Below are 13,924 nucleotides of genomic sequence, written 5' to 3'. Positions count from 1 at the left end.
ATATATTTGTGTTCTGGTTGCCTCCATCAACTGCCCTTCAATGAGGCAGCGCTGATTGATATTCTTCCTTGGCAGGTGGATAAGGAGAAGCAGCAGGTGACCGTCGAGGCAGGAATGGTGCTATCTGACCTGAATGAAGAGCTGGCTTCGCTCGGACTGGCACTGTCCAAGTGAGTGTGCAAACTGATGGGTTATCTGCACAACCTGCCCATACAGCTTCCAACCTACCACTCCGGGTCAAACTGGCTGGGCTGGGGAGGAAATAGCCTGCAGACTCAGAGGGAGGTCATTAACCCCAAAATGCACCAGCCCTCGACTGGATCCCCTCAATATTCTCTGCAACCCATCACTTTCCTTCCTGGGATAAATAAAGTTCTATCGTATCGTAACTTAACCTGTTCGCTGCCAAGTTTTTTTTTCACTATTGGCCACGATCTGAGTATACTCGGGAGAGGCATTGAACAGGTTAACTCTTCCTGCCCCAATATACTTTCACTCATCTCTGCCCCAGTCTCTTTAAGAACATTGTCTACTTCCTGAGATGTCAAAATTGTTTCTCCAAGTGTTGTCTGCAGTGTCATTTTCTTTCCTGTGTATTTTGCTAATCATTAACTCTCAGTCTTGGGGGTTTGGGGGTTGGGCAGGAAGAAACTAAAATAACTAGTTATTTCTTTCTTGGTTACAGTCCCCCAGCACCTTGCCCATGTCAAACATAAGCCTATAGTTTTCCTATCTTTCGTCTTCCTCTTTTCACATATTTGGTTTTCCAATCCATTGGAACACTCCCAGAGCTAAGTGTGCTTTGAAAAGCTTTGCAATGTCCTCTACCATGAAATCTGGTATTGGTTTATTAAAATTTAATGAAAAGTGTTGGTCCAAATTATCTACCATTTTCTGTTTCTCGTTATTATTCCATCAGGGATCCCACACTTACTCTGACCACCGTCACCCTTTTTATCTATATCAACCCACTGCGTCCATGCTGACCATCGATCACCCATTCAGTCTGGTTCTATGTTATCCCACTTTCGCATCCACTCCCTACAAACCAGGGAAACCAGAGAAGTTTAGAGATGTTAATTGACCTATAAACCTGCATGGGATGTGGGAGGAAACCAGAGCACACAAGGGAAACCCACACAGTCACAGGGAGAAGACGCAAACTCCACACAGACAGCACCCAAAGTCAGTATCAAATCTGGGTCTATGGCACCGTAAGGCAGCACCCCCACCGGCTGCACCATTGTGCTGTCCATTTTTTCTCTCATAATTATAATTTGCGGCACGGTGGCACAGCGGCAGAGGTGCTGCCTTACACCCGGGTTCAATCCTGAATACAGTTGCTTGCCTGTATAGTGTTTGTACGTTCTCCCCGTGACCTGCATGGGTTTTCTCCAGGATCTCCAGTTTCCTCCCACACTCCAAAGACGTAGAGGTTTGTAGGTTAATTGGCTTGGTATAATTATAAATTGTCCCTAGTGTGTGTGTAGGATAACATAAGTGTGCAGGGATTGCTGGTCGGCACGGACTCAGTGGGCCAAAGGGCCTGTTTCATCGCTGTATCACTAAACTAAAATAATTTTTTATCCTTCTTGCTAACTATTTCATCTCTCATGGCTGGTCCCTGAAAAAATCTCACACCTCCTGTCTACCACTCTGGTCTCCCCCACCTTCATATGTTTTAGTATTTATCTTGACCTCCTTGGTTCAAGAACAAATGGTTCATTATTCTCACTGAGTCCTACTTTCTAATAGGGGATACATTTCTGCTGATCATGACAAAATGGTTGCTTAAATATCTGACACTCCTCACCTCCTCTCTTTTCACTTAACCTACTTCCCAAGGCCATCCTAAACAATTCTACCTTCATGCTTTGATAATTGCCCAGTAAGTTTGTAACTGAGATTCTTGCACAGACTGCATCTGGAATTAGTTTAGTTTTTTTTTTAGTTTTGTTTAGAGGTACTGCATAGAAACAGGCCCTTCGGCGCATTGGGTTTGCACTGACCAGTGATCTCCATACACTCACCCTATCGTACACACTTGGGACAATTTACAATTTTCACCGAAGCCAATTAATCTATAAATTATATATCTTTGAGAGGAAACCAGAAAAACTCACGCGATCACGGGGAGAACGTACAAATTCCATATAGATAGCACCCGTAGTCAGGATTGAACCTGGGTGTCTGGCGCTCTACGACAGCAACTCTACCGCTGCGCCACTGTGCTTCCCAAATGATCCCATGTTGTGATCACTATTCCCCAGAGGATCTTTAATTAACAAATACGGTAAGACCTGACTAAAGCCTTCCTCCGTGAGTTTTCTTCCTTCTTCATTTGCAGGCAGACATTAACCTTTCACCCTCACTGGGCAGAGCGACGTGCATCCACGCACTCATGCTTGCGGTGAGAGGTCAGAGGTCAAACAACCATGTTAACCAGTCTCAATAAAACACTCTGCCTAATCAGAATGCAAGAGTGATGTGTGATGTATAAATTACTTGTATATGTTCACAGCAGTCTTGCAGGTTTGTGACATTAATGTACAGAGTGCTAGTGAATCATGTACTGACCTCAATGATTAAATGACACTCAATGATGTGGTTACTGCCCCAATGAAACATTGGCAATTATTTATCACAGCGAGAGAAATAAGTCTGCATTCATCAACTATCAGTATGTTACAGTGAGGTTATTAAATAAGTTAATTGTTCACTATCCGCTTGCTGTGTCAGATCTGTGCAACATTGTGTGTTGTCGAGGTAACAGAGCATTTCAACTGCACCATGCTAAAACAAACCCACTACAGCCGATGTCAGGGGTGGCACGGTGTCACAGCGATAGAGTTGCTTCCTTACAACACCAGAGACCCGGGTTCGAACCTGAATATGGGTGATGTGTGTACGGAGTTGGTAGGTTCTCCCCGAGACCACGTAGGTTTTCTCCGGGTGCTCCGGTTTGCTCCCACACCCCATAGGTGTACAGGTTTGTAGGTTAATTGAGTTTTGTGAAAATTGTAAATTATCCCTAGTGTGCAGGATAGTGCTAGTGTAGATCATAAGATTATAAGTGATATGAGTAGAATTAGGCCATTCGGCCCATCAAGTCTACTCCGCCGTTCAATCAAGGCTGATCTATCTCTCCCTACTAACCCCATTCTCCCGCCTTCTCCCAATAACCTCTGACACCCGTATGTGGTGATTGCTAGTTGGAGTGGACTCAGTGGACCAGAGGGCCTGCTTCAAGGGCCACCGTCCCACGCCGTGTACTTGGGTATGGCTTGATTGTACTCGTGTACAGTATTTTCTGATTTAATTGAATAACACCCAACCAAAGGCTTTCCACTGTGTCTCAGTACACTTGACGTTAATAAACCAATACCAAATACTAATCCAGATGACGTCGAGGAGGCACAGTGAGAGGAACACCAGAAAGAGAGGCCAGCACCTCTGAGTTACTTCCAGTCTTGGATGAAAATTTACCACAACCCCTACTTTCAGCCCTGGCACACAATCAATTTTATTGTCAGTCGCATAAAGCAGCACAAAGTCTTTTGAACAGGACCTGAAATGTAATCTGACAAGATTTGATTTCTGCTCTCCCTGAGTCATTAAAATCCTTGGATGCTGATCATTTGCGATAAAAGTGCCATTCGTCAGTTTCCACACAAACAGGGCAGATTACACAGGCACAGAATCAGCTCCATCCATCTCTGGGGATGGATGGGGGTTGGGCCTGGGCGTGGGAGGGGGAGGGCTGGCTCCACCAAGGGGCTCTTTTATCGCATGTCTCAGACAGGCAGGGGGACATTTGATGAATTTACAGCCATCATACTTGCGCATATACATTAAGTGCATTGTGTATGTTGTGTGTATTCTGTGCGTTGCGCACATTGAGTGTGTTGTGTACATTGTGTCTTGTACATTGAATGCGCTGTGTGTGTTATGATTGTGTTGTGTACATTGGGTGTGTGTTGTGAGCACAGTTTGTACTGCGTGTGCACCTGCACTCTGTCCGCCAGGGAAAACTGGACCTCCCGTTTCCTCGCCATTTCAATTTCCCTTCCCATTCCCTCACTGACTTGTCTGTCATTGGCCTCCTCCACTCCTCCAGAGTGAGACCAAATTCAAACTTAAGGAATAGCTCTCATATTCTGCTTGGGTAGCCTATAACCCAATGGCAGGAATCGGTCCCTACCCCTACCCTCCCTACTGTCCCTCCAACAACCGCCCTTCTTACCAATTACATACTACCCCTCTTACCCAGTTTCTTCCTCACCCACACCATCTGCCCATCACTCAAATACTCCACTTATTGGGTTCCTTCCCCTCCATCCATCTGCCCTCCCCATCTCCCTTATTTGATCCCAATCTCCATTGATCTTTCCCATCATATTCCATCATCTACGACCCCTGGTTACCTCCAGCATCATGTCCCAGCCTCTGTTATCCCCACCCACCCCTCCCTCCCTCACCCTGACCCTATCCATCCTCACCTGGATCCACATATCATCGCCAGCTCTTGACCCGCACCCTTCACCTCTTTGTACTGGCTCTCTCCCCTCTACTCTTTCAGTCCAGAGGAAGTGGGAAAGGTCCCATTCTGTCACATCTACTGTCCATTTCTCTCCACCTGCCCAATCACCCTATCTGTGCCAGGAACTAATCCTATGCCGACATGTTCATACTAACAGCGTGCCTTTGCTCCTGCAGTATCGGCGCGGTGTCGGATGTGACCCTAGGAGGAGTGATTGGAACTGGTACCCACAGCACTGGCATCCAGCATGGCATTCTGGCAACCCAGGTACCAGCTCTGCCCATGGGCGATTGGGGCACCAACTGCTTCTCGGTGGGAAGTGTACTAAAATCCAGGCTGGATAAATCCACCAGACCTGTCCCCTCACACAGCCTTTCCCTTTGCATTGGAATCTCTTAAAACAATAACAGTTGGTTAGGCAGTGTCTGTGGAGAGAGAAGCAGTTGATGTTCCTAGTTGCCGTCCTTTCACCAGGACTGCTTCCCTGAGTGGGGGTTTCCACAGCACCTGCTTATGTCTCAGTGAGATTCGCTGGTTAAGGTTAAGGACAGAGGTTATTGACTGCCTTCAACAGTGGATGTATCAAGTCAACAACAATTATTTTTTTAATGACCGTATTGGCAAGGTATTGGCACCTCTAAAAAGTTAAAAACTAGATTTTTTAATGTTTGGAATTTTAATTTTTATGATCTTCAATTTTAAATTATCAGTCAATTAGCAGTTAATTGGTCACAAAATCAAAACAAGATGGGTTATATTGATGGAAAAATTGTTGATAAATGTAGCTTGATTTTTAATTAACATGCGCCTTGCCTTTATTTCTACAAAATAAGTACTGGCCAAGAGTGTTTAAATATCATATGCACCAGGGATCAATTCAATTAAATTCTTACTTGCTGCAGCTTTATAAACAGGCATTAAATACAAGATCACGACAAATGTATACAATACATTTTTAGTTACACTGGACAACTAGACTGTCGCTGAAGTATGTGGTGCAACCTACACAAAGTCCATAGTAGTCCATTGCTGAGGTAGGTTTGTAGTTAGGGTAGTGCAGGGTGGTTCAAGCTGTTCAACCTGGAGGTAATAGGTCTTAGCCTCTTGTACCTTCTTCCCGATGGTAGTAGCGAAATGAGAGCGTGACCAGGGTGGTGTGGGTCTCTGTTGATATCCGCTGCGTTTTTTAGGCAGTCGTAGATCTTCCCATAGATCCCTTTGATGGTGGAGCAGGCCGCCATGCAACCAGTCAGTATGCTCTCCTCTGTACACCTGTAGAAGGTGGGTTAGCTGAACCAGAGTCCAGAGTTACCCCGTTCCTCTGTTCCCACCCTGACCCAGCAGTGTGTGTTCATGCTATTGCTTCTCCTCTACACCCCCGAGACCAAGACAAGCTGGTGAGGTGTTTTCCTGGGGTCTTCAATTTCTTTTAGTCAGAGGGTGGTGAATCTGTGGAATTCTTTGCCACAGAAGGCTGTGGAGGCAAAGTGAGTGGATATATTTAAAAGGCAGAAATAGATAGATTTTTGATTAACACGAGTGTCAGAGGTTACAGGGAGAAGGTCTTAAAGCTCTAGCTGCTTTAACCCAGTCCATCTAACTCACCTCTGCTCCCCTAGGTGGTGGCTCTGACCCTGATGACTGCTGCCGGCGAGGTCCTCGAATGCTCGGAGTCCGTGAACAGCGAGATATTCCAGGCCGCCCGGCTGCACCTTGGCGCGCTGGGGGTGATTCTGTCCGTCACTATCCAGTGTGTGCCCGCCTTCTGCATCGAAATCCAGCAATTCCCACAAACGCTGACAGAGGTACAGTACCCTCCACCGCCAATGGGGGCAGTGTACGGGGATCACTGGTCAGAGCAGACTCGGTGGGTCTTAGGGCCTGTTTTGCGTGCTGTATCTCAAAGACTTAAATTAAAAATAGTGTCCTGGACCCAACCATCCTTAGCTGCCTCATCGATGACCTTCCTTCGGTTATAAGAAATGGGGGAGTTTGCAGATGATTGCACAATGTGCAATTCCATTCCCAACTCATTAGCAAATGAAGTAGCCCATACCTGCAGGCAGCAAGGCCCGGACAACATCCAAGCATGGGCTGATAAGTGGGAAGCAACCCCTACACTGATGAAGTGCCAAGCAATAGCCATCTCCATCCAGCGAGAGTCCAGCCACCTATCCTCACGTGTTCCCTCCATGGGACCATCCGGCCTTGGAAATCATAAGATCATAAGGTCATAAGTGATAGGAGTAGAGTTACGCCATTCAGCCCATCAAGTCTACTCTGCCATTCAATCATGGCTGATCTATCTCACCCTGCTAACCCCATTCTCCTGCCTTCTCCCTGTAACCTCCGACACTCGTGCTAATCAAAAATCTATCTTTTTCTGCCTTTTAAATATATCCACTGACTTGGCCTCCACAGCCTTCTGTGGCAAAGAATTCCACCGATTCACCACCCTCTGACTAAAGAAACTCCTCCTCATCTCCTTCCTAAAAAAGGTCTTTTAATTCTGAGGCAATGACCTGTAGTCCTAGACTCTCCCACAAGTGGAAACATCCTCTCCACATCCACTCTATCCAACCCTTTCACTATTCTGTATGTTTCATTGAGGTCCCCCCTCATTCTTCTAAACTCCAGCGAATATAGGCCCAGTGCCGTCAAACAATCATCATATGTTAACCCCATTCCTGGGATCATTCTTGTAAACCTCTGGACCCTCTCCAGAGCCGGCACATCCTCAGATATGGTGCCCAAAATTGCTCACTATATTCCAACTACCGTCTGACCAGCGCCTTATAGTGCCCCAGCATTACATCCCTGCTTTTGTATATAAGTCCTCTCGAAATAAATGCTAGCATTGAGTTTGCTTTCTTTACTACAGATTCGACTTTAGTTTAGTTTAGTTTTGAGATACAGCGTGGAAACAGGCTCTTCGGCCCACCGAGTCCGCACCAACCAGCAAACCCCACACATTAACGCTGTCCTACCACAAGGGACAATTTACACATACACCTAGCCAATTAACCTACATACCTGTATGTCTTTGGAATAGAAAATAGGCACAGGAGGAAGCCATTTGGCCCTTCGAGCCAGCACCTTCGAGCCAGCACCCAAATTGTGGGAAGAAACCGAAGATCTCAGAGAAAACCCACGTGGTCACGGGGAGAACGTACAAACTCCGAACAGACAGCACCCGTAGTCGGAATCGAACCCGGGAGTGTGGCATTTACAGTCATTGAAGCTTCTCTTAGAAGTAGAACGGTGACAAGGCAATTGTTGATAGAAAGGATTAATTGCAACAGTTTTACTTTCCATTTTAATTTACTATTTGGGCTGAATCAAAAAAATGAATTACACTTTCTTACAAAAGTTAAGGATGAATTTCAAATGTTGAAGAAAGGAATTCAATCATGGTTTAAAATGAGAGTTTAGGAGAGAGTGAGAAGCCCATTTATCAACAGAACAGGCACCTTAGCCATCGTTCAACTCACTGGCACTTTCTGTTTTTTATGTTGTTACAGCAGTGACTATTTGGCCTTTTGAGTCAATGCTGGCTGCTTGTGGAATAATTTTGTCAGTCCCATTCCCCATCTTTTGCTCCCTGGCCCTGCAAATTATCCACGCTCCAGTTTCTATCTAACCCTGTGAAAATGCTGACAGACTCAAGAGTTTCAGATCATCACCACATTATCACATCTCCTTATACCGACAGCTCATCTGCTCCCAGAGCAGAATTAGGTCATTCGGTCTACTCCACCATTCAATCACTTCCATCGGGTCTAATCCGCCATTCAATCATGGCGGCTGATCTATCTGTTCCTCTCAACCCCATTCTCATGCTTTCTCCCTATAATCCCTGACACCCATACTAATCAAGAATCTATCAAGCTGTGCCTTAAAAATACCTAATGGTTTGGCCTCTGCAGCTGTCTGTGGCAATGAATTCCGCAGATTCACCACTCTCTGACTAAAGAAATTCATCCTCATTTCCTTTCTAAAGGTATGTCCTTTTATTCTGAGGCTGTGGCCTCTGGTCCTAGACTCTCTCACTTGTCCACTTGTCCTCTCCATATCCACTCTATCCACGCTGTTCACTGTTCAGTAAGTTTCTATGAGGTACCCTCACATCCTTCTAAACTTCTTAGCAGGTCTAAAACAGTTATGACTTTGTATCCTTTCCACCTAACATCTATTTCTCTCTGGTTCTACATTTCACTCCTTACTGACCTTTCTTATCACCGTTTACACCCTCCTGTCTTCTCCACTTACCACCTCCAGCCTTGGGTTATTACCCCCACCCTTCTTGTCCCCGGCTTACTCGTATCACAATCAACCCCTCTTCACCTGAACCCTCCTATATCCTGCCAACCCTTGCCCAGCCCCTACCTTCCACTTCTTTCTATCTCCCCTCAAATCATCAGCCTGAAGAAGGATCTCGACTTAAAATGTAGTCTGTCCATTTTCCTTCATGGAAACTGACCTGATGAATTCCTCGAACAAAGACACAAAGTGCTGGAATAACTCAGCGAGCCAGACAACATTTCTGGAGAACATGGATAGGCGGCATTTCAGGTTGGGATTGAGCAGCCTGAAGAAGGGTTCCGACCTAAAATGTCGCCAATCCATGTTCTCCAGAGATGCTGCATGATCCGCTAAGTTACTCCAGCACTTTGTGTCTTTTTTGGTAAGTGAAACTCTGCAGTTCCTTGACTCCATGAGTTCTTCCAACAGTTTGCTTTTACTCAAGGTTCCAACATCTCCAGTCTCTTGTGCCTCCATTTGGCCTTTGATTCAAGGAAAGGAAAGGAGGGGAAAGAAGAGGAGTGAAATGTAAAGCCGGAGGCAAGGATAGGAGTGGAAGGGAATGGTGGGATGGGGAAAGAGGGGGGATAACAGGGAGATGGAAGAAGTTATAGAACTGAGAGTTGAGCATAAGGCAGAGGGAAAAGAAACGGAGTGACTGGGGTGGTGGGAGATGTTGGAAGAAGTGTTAGTGCACCAGGGTGGAGAGGGGAGGGGGGTGAAGTGAAGGTGGACTGGTGGGGTATTATCGAATTAAGAGAATTGAATGTTCATACAGTTACATACAACATCTGAGCTCCATCCTTCAGGGTCGGTGTGAGGCTGTAAAGGACCTGCAGCGACAGAGTCAGTCTCACTGATGAATGGTGATATTGAGCTGTCAGCAGGCTGATTAATAGACGGCTCCACATCCTGCAGGTCGCTTCCTGCGTGATCTGGGCAGGTACATCCCTGCAGTGAGACCACGAGCTGATCACCGCTGCCTTTCGCCAACATCCTCATCACTCCTGCCTGCTGGACGACCTCCAGCAGCTCCCAGGAAACCTGGCATCGGCCGGTTACACATTAATAATGACCTGCTTACTGCCACTTGCTGGAGACATGACTGTGGTCAGACTGACTCAGTGCACTGACCCTGCATCGATCAGCCCAGCACAGCCCCACCATCAACATCCCACTGTCTATCGCACTCACTCTACCCATTATCCCTTCAACTGAAGTAAACATGGATAACAGATCGAGTGCGATCCCTTACATGTGAGTGAGTGGGTGTGTTTGCACACGTGTTAGAGAGTGTCTGTGCAAATGCATGTATGTAGGCTTACACACGCATGTGTATGTGCATATGTGTACGCAAATACACGTATGTAGGCTTGCGTATATATGTGTGTGTTTATTTGTTTGTGCGTGTGTGTATGCCAGTGTTAGTGTGTGTAAATATATGTAAGTAGGCTTGTGCAAGTGAGTGTGTATGTGTCTGTATGCGTGTTTGTGTGTGTATGTGTGCACGCATCATACTGAGCCTGGAGTGGGGGGAGGAAGGTGGGACTCATCCCCTCCCCCTCCAAAATCCCCCTTCCTAATGTAAGCACCCAAATTGTACCACAAGCCCAATCACCCAGCAGCACCAGGCTGGAGTGAATGACAATTACTGTAATGCATCTCCAGAGGAGCTGGCACTGAGATGGTCCACCGGAGTCAAGGGTGACCCACTTCCACTCTGCTTCACTGGGTCCTTCTGCCAATTACGCTGGGCCTCCCTGAATTCCTGACATCTGTTCCCCAAGGTCCTCAATACCATCCTGAACCTTCCCTCCCCACTTTGAGTGGTCATTCCTTGGGTCTGTGGAGAGGTTGAGTTTCTTCAAGGAGACTTAGAGCACATCCTTGAACGCTTTACAAAATTAAGTGTTGGGCCAGACAGCATCTGTGGAGGGAAATGACATCTCCCTCCATCTGGGATGACATCTGTCCATTCCCTGTGGCACAGTGGTGCAGCGGTAGAGTTGCTGCCTTACAGCGCCAGAGACCCAGGTTCGATCCTGACTATGGATGCTGTCTGTATGGATTCATACCTTCCCCCCGTGACCTGCGTGGTTTTTCTCTGGGATCTCCAGTTTCCTCCCACACTCCAAAGACATATAGGTTTTTTGGTTAATTGCCTTGGTAAAATTGTAAAATTGTCCCTAGTGTGTGTAGGATATTGCTAGTGTTGGGGATGATCATTGGTCAGCATGGACTTGGTGGGCCGAAGGGCCTGATACCGCGCTGCATCTCTAAAGTCTAAATTCTAAAATCATTCCCCTCCAAAGATGCTGCCTGACCCGCTGAGTCCCACAGCAGTTGGTCTTATGTTCAAAAGATTCGAACATCTGCAGTTTCTTATGTCTCATTGAATCCTTTCCTCTGTTAACCTGGGAACCTCTTCCCAAGCTTGGAATAGAAAGTCTGCTTCGGGAGTCCGTGTGTAAAAGGGTGCTGACATTGGCTTGCTTAAAGTGTTGCGAGCATGCCTTCAATGGTCAGTGCATTGGGTGTAAGAGTCAGTAAATCATGTTGTAGCTGTATAAAACTGCAGTTAAATCACTACCAAGGACATTGCCTGCAGTTCCGCTCACCATACTATAGGAAGACTGTGCAACCCAGGATGCTGCCATGCTTCCATTCCTGAGGTAGAATGACTGTAGGGTCGATTTGTAAACCAGATGAGGCATTTATACAGGCACGTGTACAGGCACAGAATGGAGGGATAAAGATCGCGTACAGGCAGATGAGGTTAGTTAGATTGGCATCAACATCACTGCAGACACTGTGGGATGCAGGGCTGTATCTGTGCCGTATGAAACTATGACACTAAACACAAACAGAAGCCGAGTGTCTTTTCACGCCTTACGTAAAAGTCCCAATGCGTGTGAACAAAAGGTTATGTTTGAGTGTGACAGGATGTATAGATGTTGTGTTTGAGTGTGGCCGGATGTATAGATAAGGTGTCGATAGTAAATGCATGTACATTAGCACAGTAAAGCCATCCCATCTGTATCTATGAGGATGTCTTTCCAGAGCGTCACTGTCAATAAGCACTGTGCCTGTATTCCCAAAGCACACATGAATAAATAGTGTGAGGCAGAGACAGCCTCATAGATGCTCCTCGTTAGTTACACTCTCCTGCCTTCATTGTCCTCGTTTGTGCATTATAGTCATGTGCACCCTGAGAACAGTGACCCACATAAACCTGATAGAGTTCAGTCTGCCTCGGGCTCCAGCAGCTGTGAGATTCTGCAGCAGGCAGTCTGACTCTTTCATTGAATTGCTTCTGCTCTATTTCTCTGAGAGTTTAGCTCTGGGATTCTGTAAACTTCCAAAGTCTGCATCCGTTATCCTCAGTGTACAATGCAACCAGCCACTCAGCCCTTCAAACCCCCTGACCCAGCAGCTAACCACATTTCATAGGTTTAAGGTGAGGGGAGAAAGATTTTATAGGAACCTGAGGGGTAACTTTTTCACACAAAGGGTGGAACGAGCTGCCGGAGGAGGTAGATTTTAGATTTAGATTTATGTAGGCTGGTATTATCACAATATTTAAGAAACATTTAGACTGATAGACACAATTTGCTGAAGTAACTCAGTGGGTCAGGTCCCGTCACTGGAGAAAAAAAATATATAGGTGACGTTTCGGGTTGAGTCCCTTCTTGAGACCTATTCCTTTTCTCCAAAGATGTTCCCTGACCCGCTGAGTTACTCCAACATTTTGTGTCTATCTTCGGTGAAAACCAGTGTCTGCATTTCCTTCCTACACATTTAGACAGGTACATGGGTAGGGCAGGTTTAGAGGGATATGGGCCAAACGCAGGGAGATGGGACTAGTGAGGATGAGACAAGCTGGTCGGTGTGGGTGAGTTGGGCCGAAGGGCCTGTTTCCACACTGTATGGCTCTATAACCCTCAGACCCATTGCGTAGAAGTACAAAATAACATTTGTTCCTTAGATGTAGGCATTGATGAATTCCATCCACTGCTGACTGCCGTCAAGAATCAGATGAGAAGGTGCTGGTGAACCACTGTACTCTTTCTACAGTGGTAGCAAGGGGCAGCACAACATATAACATATAACATAACATATAACAACTACAGCATGGAAACAGGCCTGTCCGGCCCTACCAGTCCACGCCGACCATTCTCCCTGACCTAGTCTCATCTACCTGCACTCAGACCATAACCCTCCAATCCCCTCCTATCCATATACCTATCCAATTTACTCTTAAATAATAAAATCGAGCCAGCCTCCACCACTTCCACCGGAAGCCCATTCCATACAGCCACAACCCTCTGAGTAAAGAAGTTCCCCCTCATGTTACCCCTAAACCTTTGTCCCTCAATTCTGAAGCTGTGTCCCCTTGTTGGAATCTTCCCCACTCTCAAAGGGAAAAGCCTACCCACGTCAACTCTGTCCGTCCCTCTCAAAATTTTAAAAACCTCTATCAACCTCTAACAGTGGCACTGCAGTAGATTTGCTGCCTTTCAGCGGCAGAGACTCGGGTTTGATCCTAACTACATTGTCTATATGGAGTTTGTAAGTTCTCCCTGTGACCGTGTGGGTTTTCTCGGGGTACCCTGGTTTCATCCAACACTCCATAGACATGCGGGTTTGTAGGTTAATTGGCTTCTGTAAATTGTCCCTGGTGTGTAGGATTGAACTAGCGTATGAGTGATCATTGGTTAGCGCGGACTCGGTGGACCGAAGGGCCTGTTTCCACGCTGTTTCTCTAAACCTCTAGTGAAGGGGCTCCTGCTGATGGGGAGGGAGTTACAGCATTTTGGCCGGTGGATACAACAGAGCGGAAATATATTTCCAAGTTGGGGTGCTGTGGGACTTCAAGAAAAGTCAAGTGTTTTATTGTCGTATGTTCCGAAACGGAACAATTAAACTCTTACTTGCAGCAGCACAACAGATATGTAAACATAGTACCCTGTAAATCTAGACATTACAGTACTCAGATTCCTAAACCTTCTTCCCGATGGCAGGAGAGAAATGAGAGTGTGGCCAGGGTGGTGTGGGTCTCTGATGATGCTGGCTGTCTTTTTC

General features: G+C 46.4%; 1 protein-coding gene across 1 annotated transcript in view; it reads left to right on the top strand.

Annotated features, from left to right (window-relative positions):
* LOC144596755 (L-gulonolactone oxidase-like) overlaps nucleotides 1-13,924 on the top strand; it is a 92,098-nt gene that overhangs the window by 62,226 nt on the left and 15,948 nt on the right. The window contains exons 5-7 of the mRNA XM_078405510.1: nucleotides 76-170; nucleotides 4,717-4,807; nucleotides 6,160-6,345. Coding sequence (XP_078261636.1) covers nucleotides 76-170; nucleotides 4,717-4,807; nucleotides 6,160-6,345 — 372 coding nt within the window. The remainder of the gene's footprint in view (nucleotides 1-75; nucleotides 171-4,716; nucleotides 4,808-6,159; nucleotides 6,346-13,924) is intronic.

Source organism: Rhinoraja longicauda, chromosome 9, assembly GCF_053455715.1.
Source record: "Rhinoraja longicauda isolate Sanriku21f chromosome 9, sRhiLon1.1, whole genome shotgun sequence".
NCBI classification, from domain to species: domain Eukaryota; kingdom Metazoa; phylum Chordata; class Chondrichthyes; order Rajiformes; family Arhynchobatidae; genus Rhinoraja; species Rhinoraja longicauda.
The sequence above is the reverse complement of the archived record's forward strand: the minus strand, read 5'-3'. Positions and strand labels throughout refer to the sequence as shown.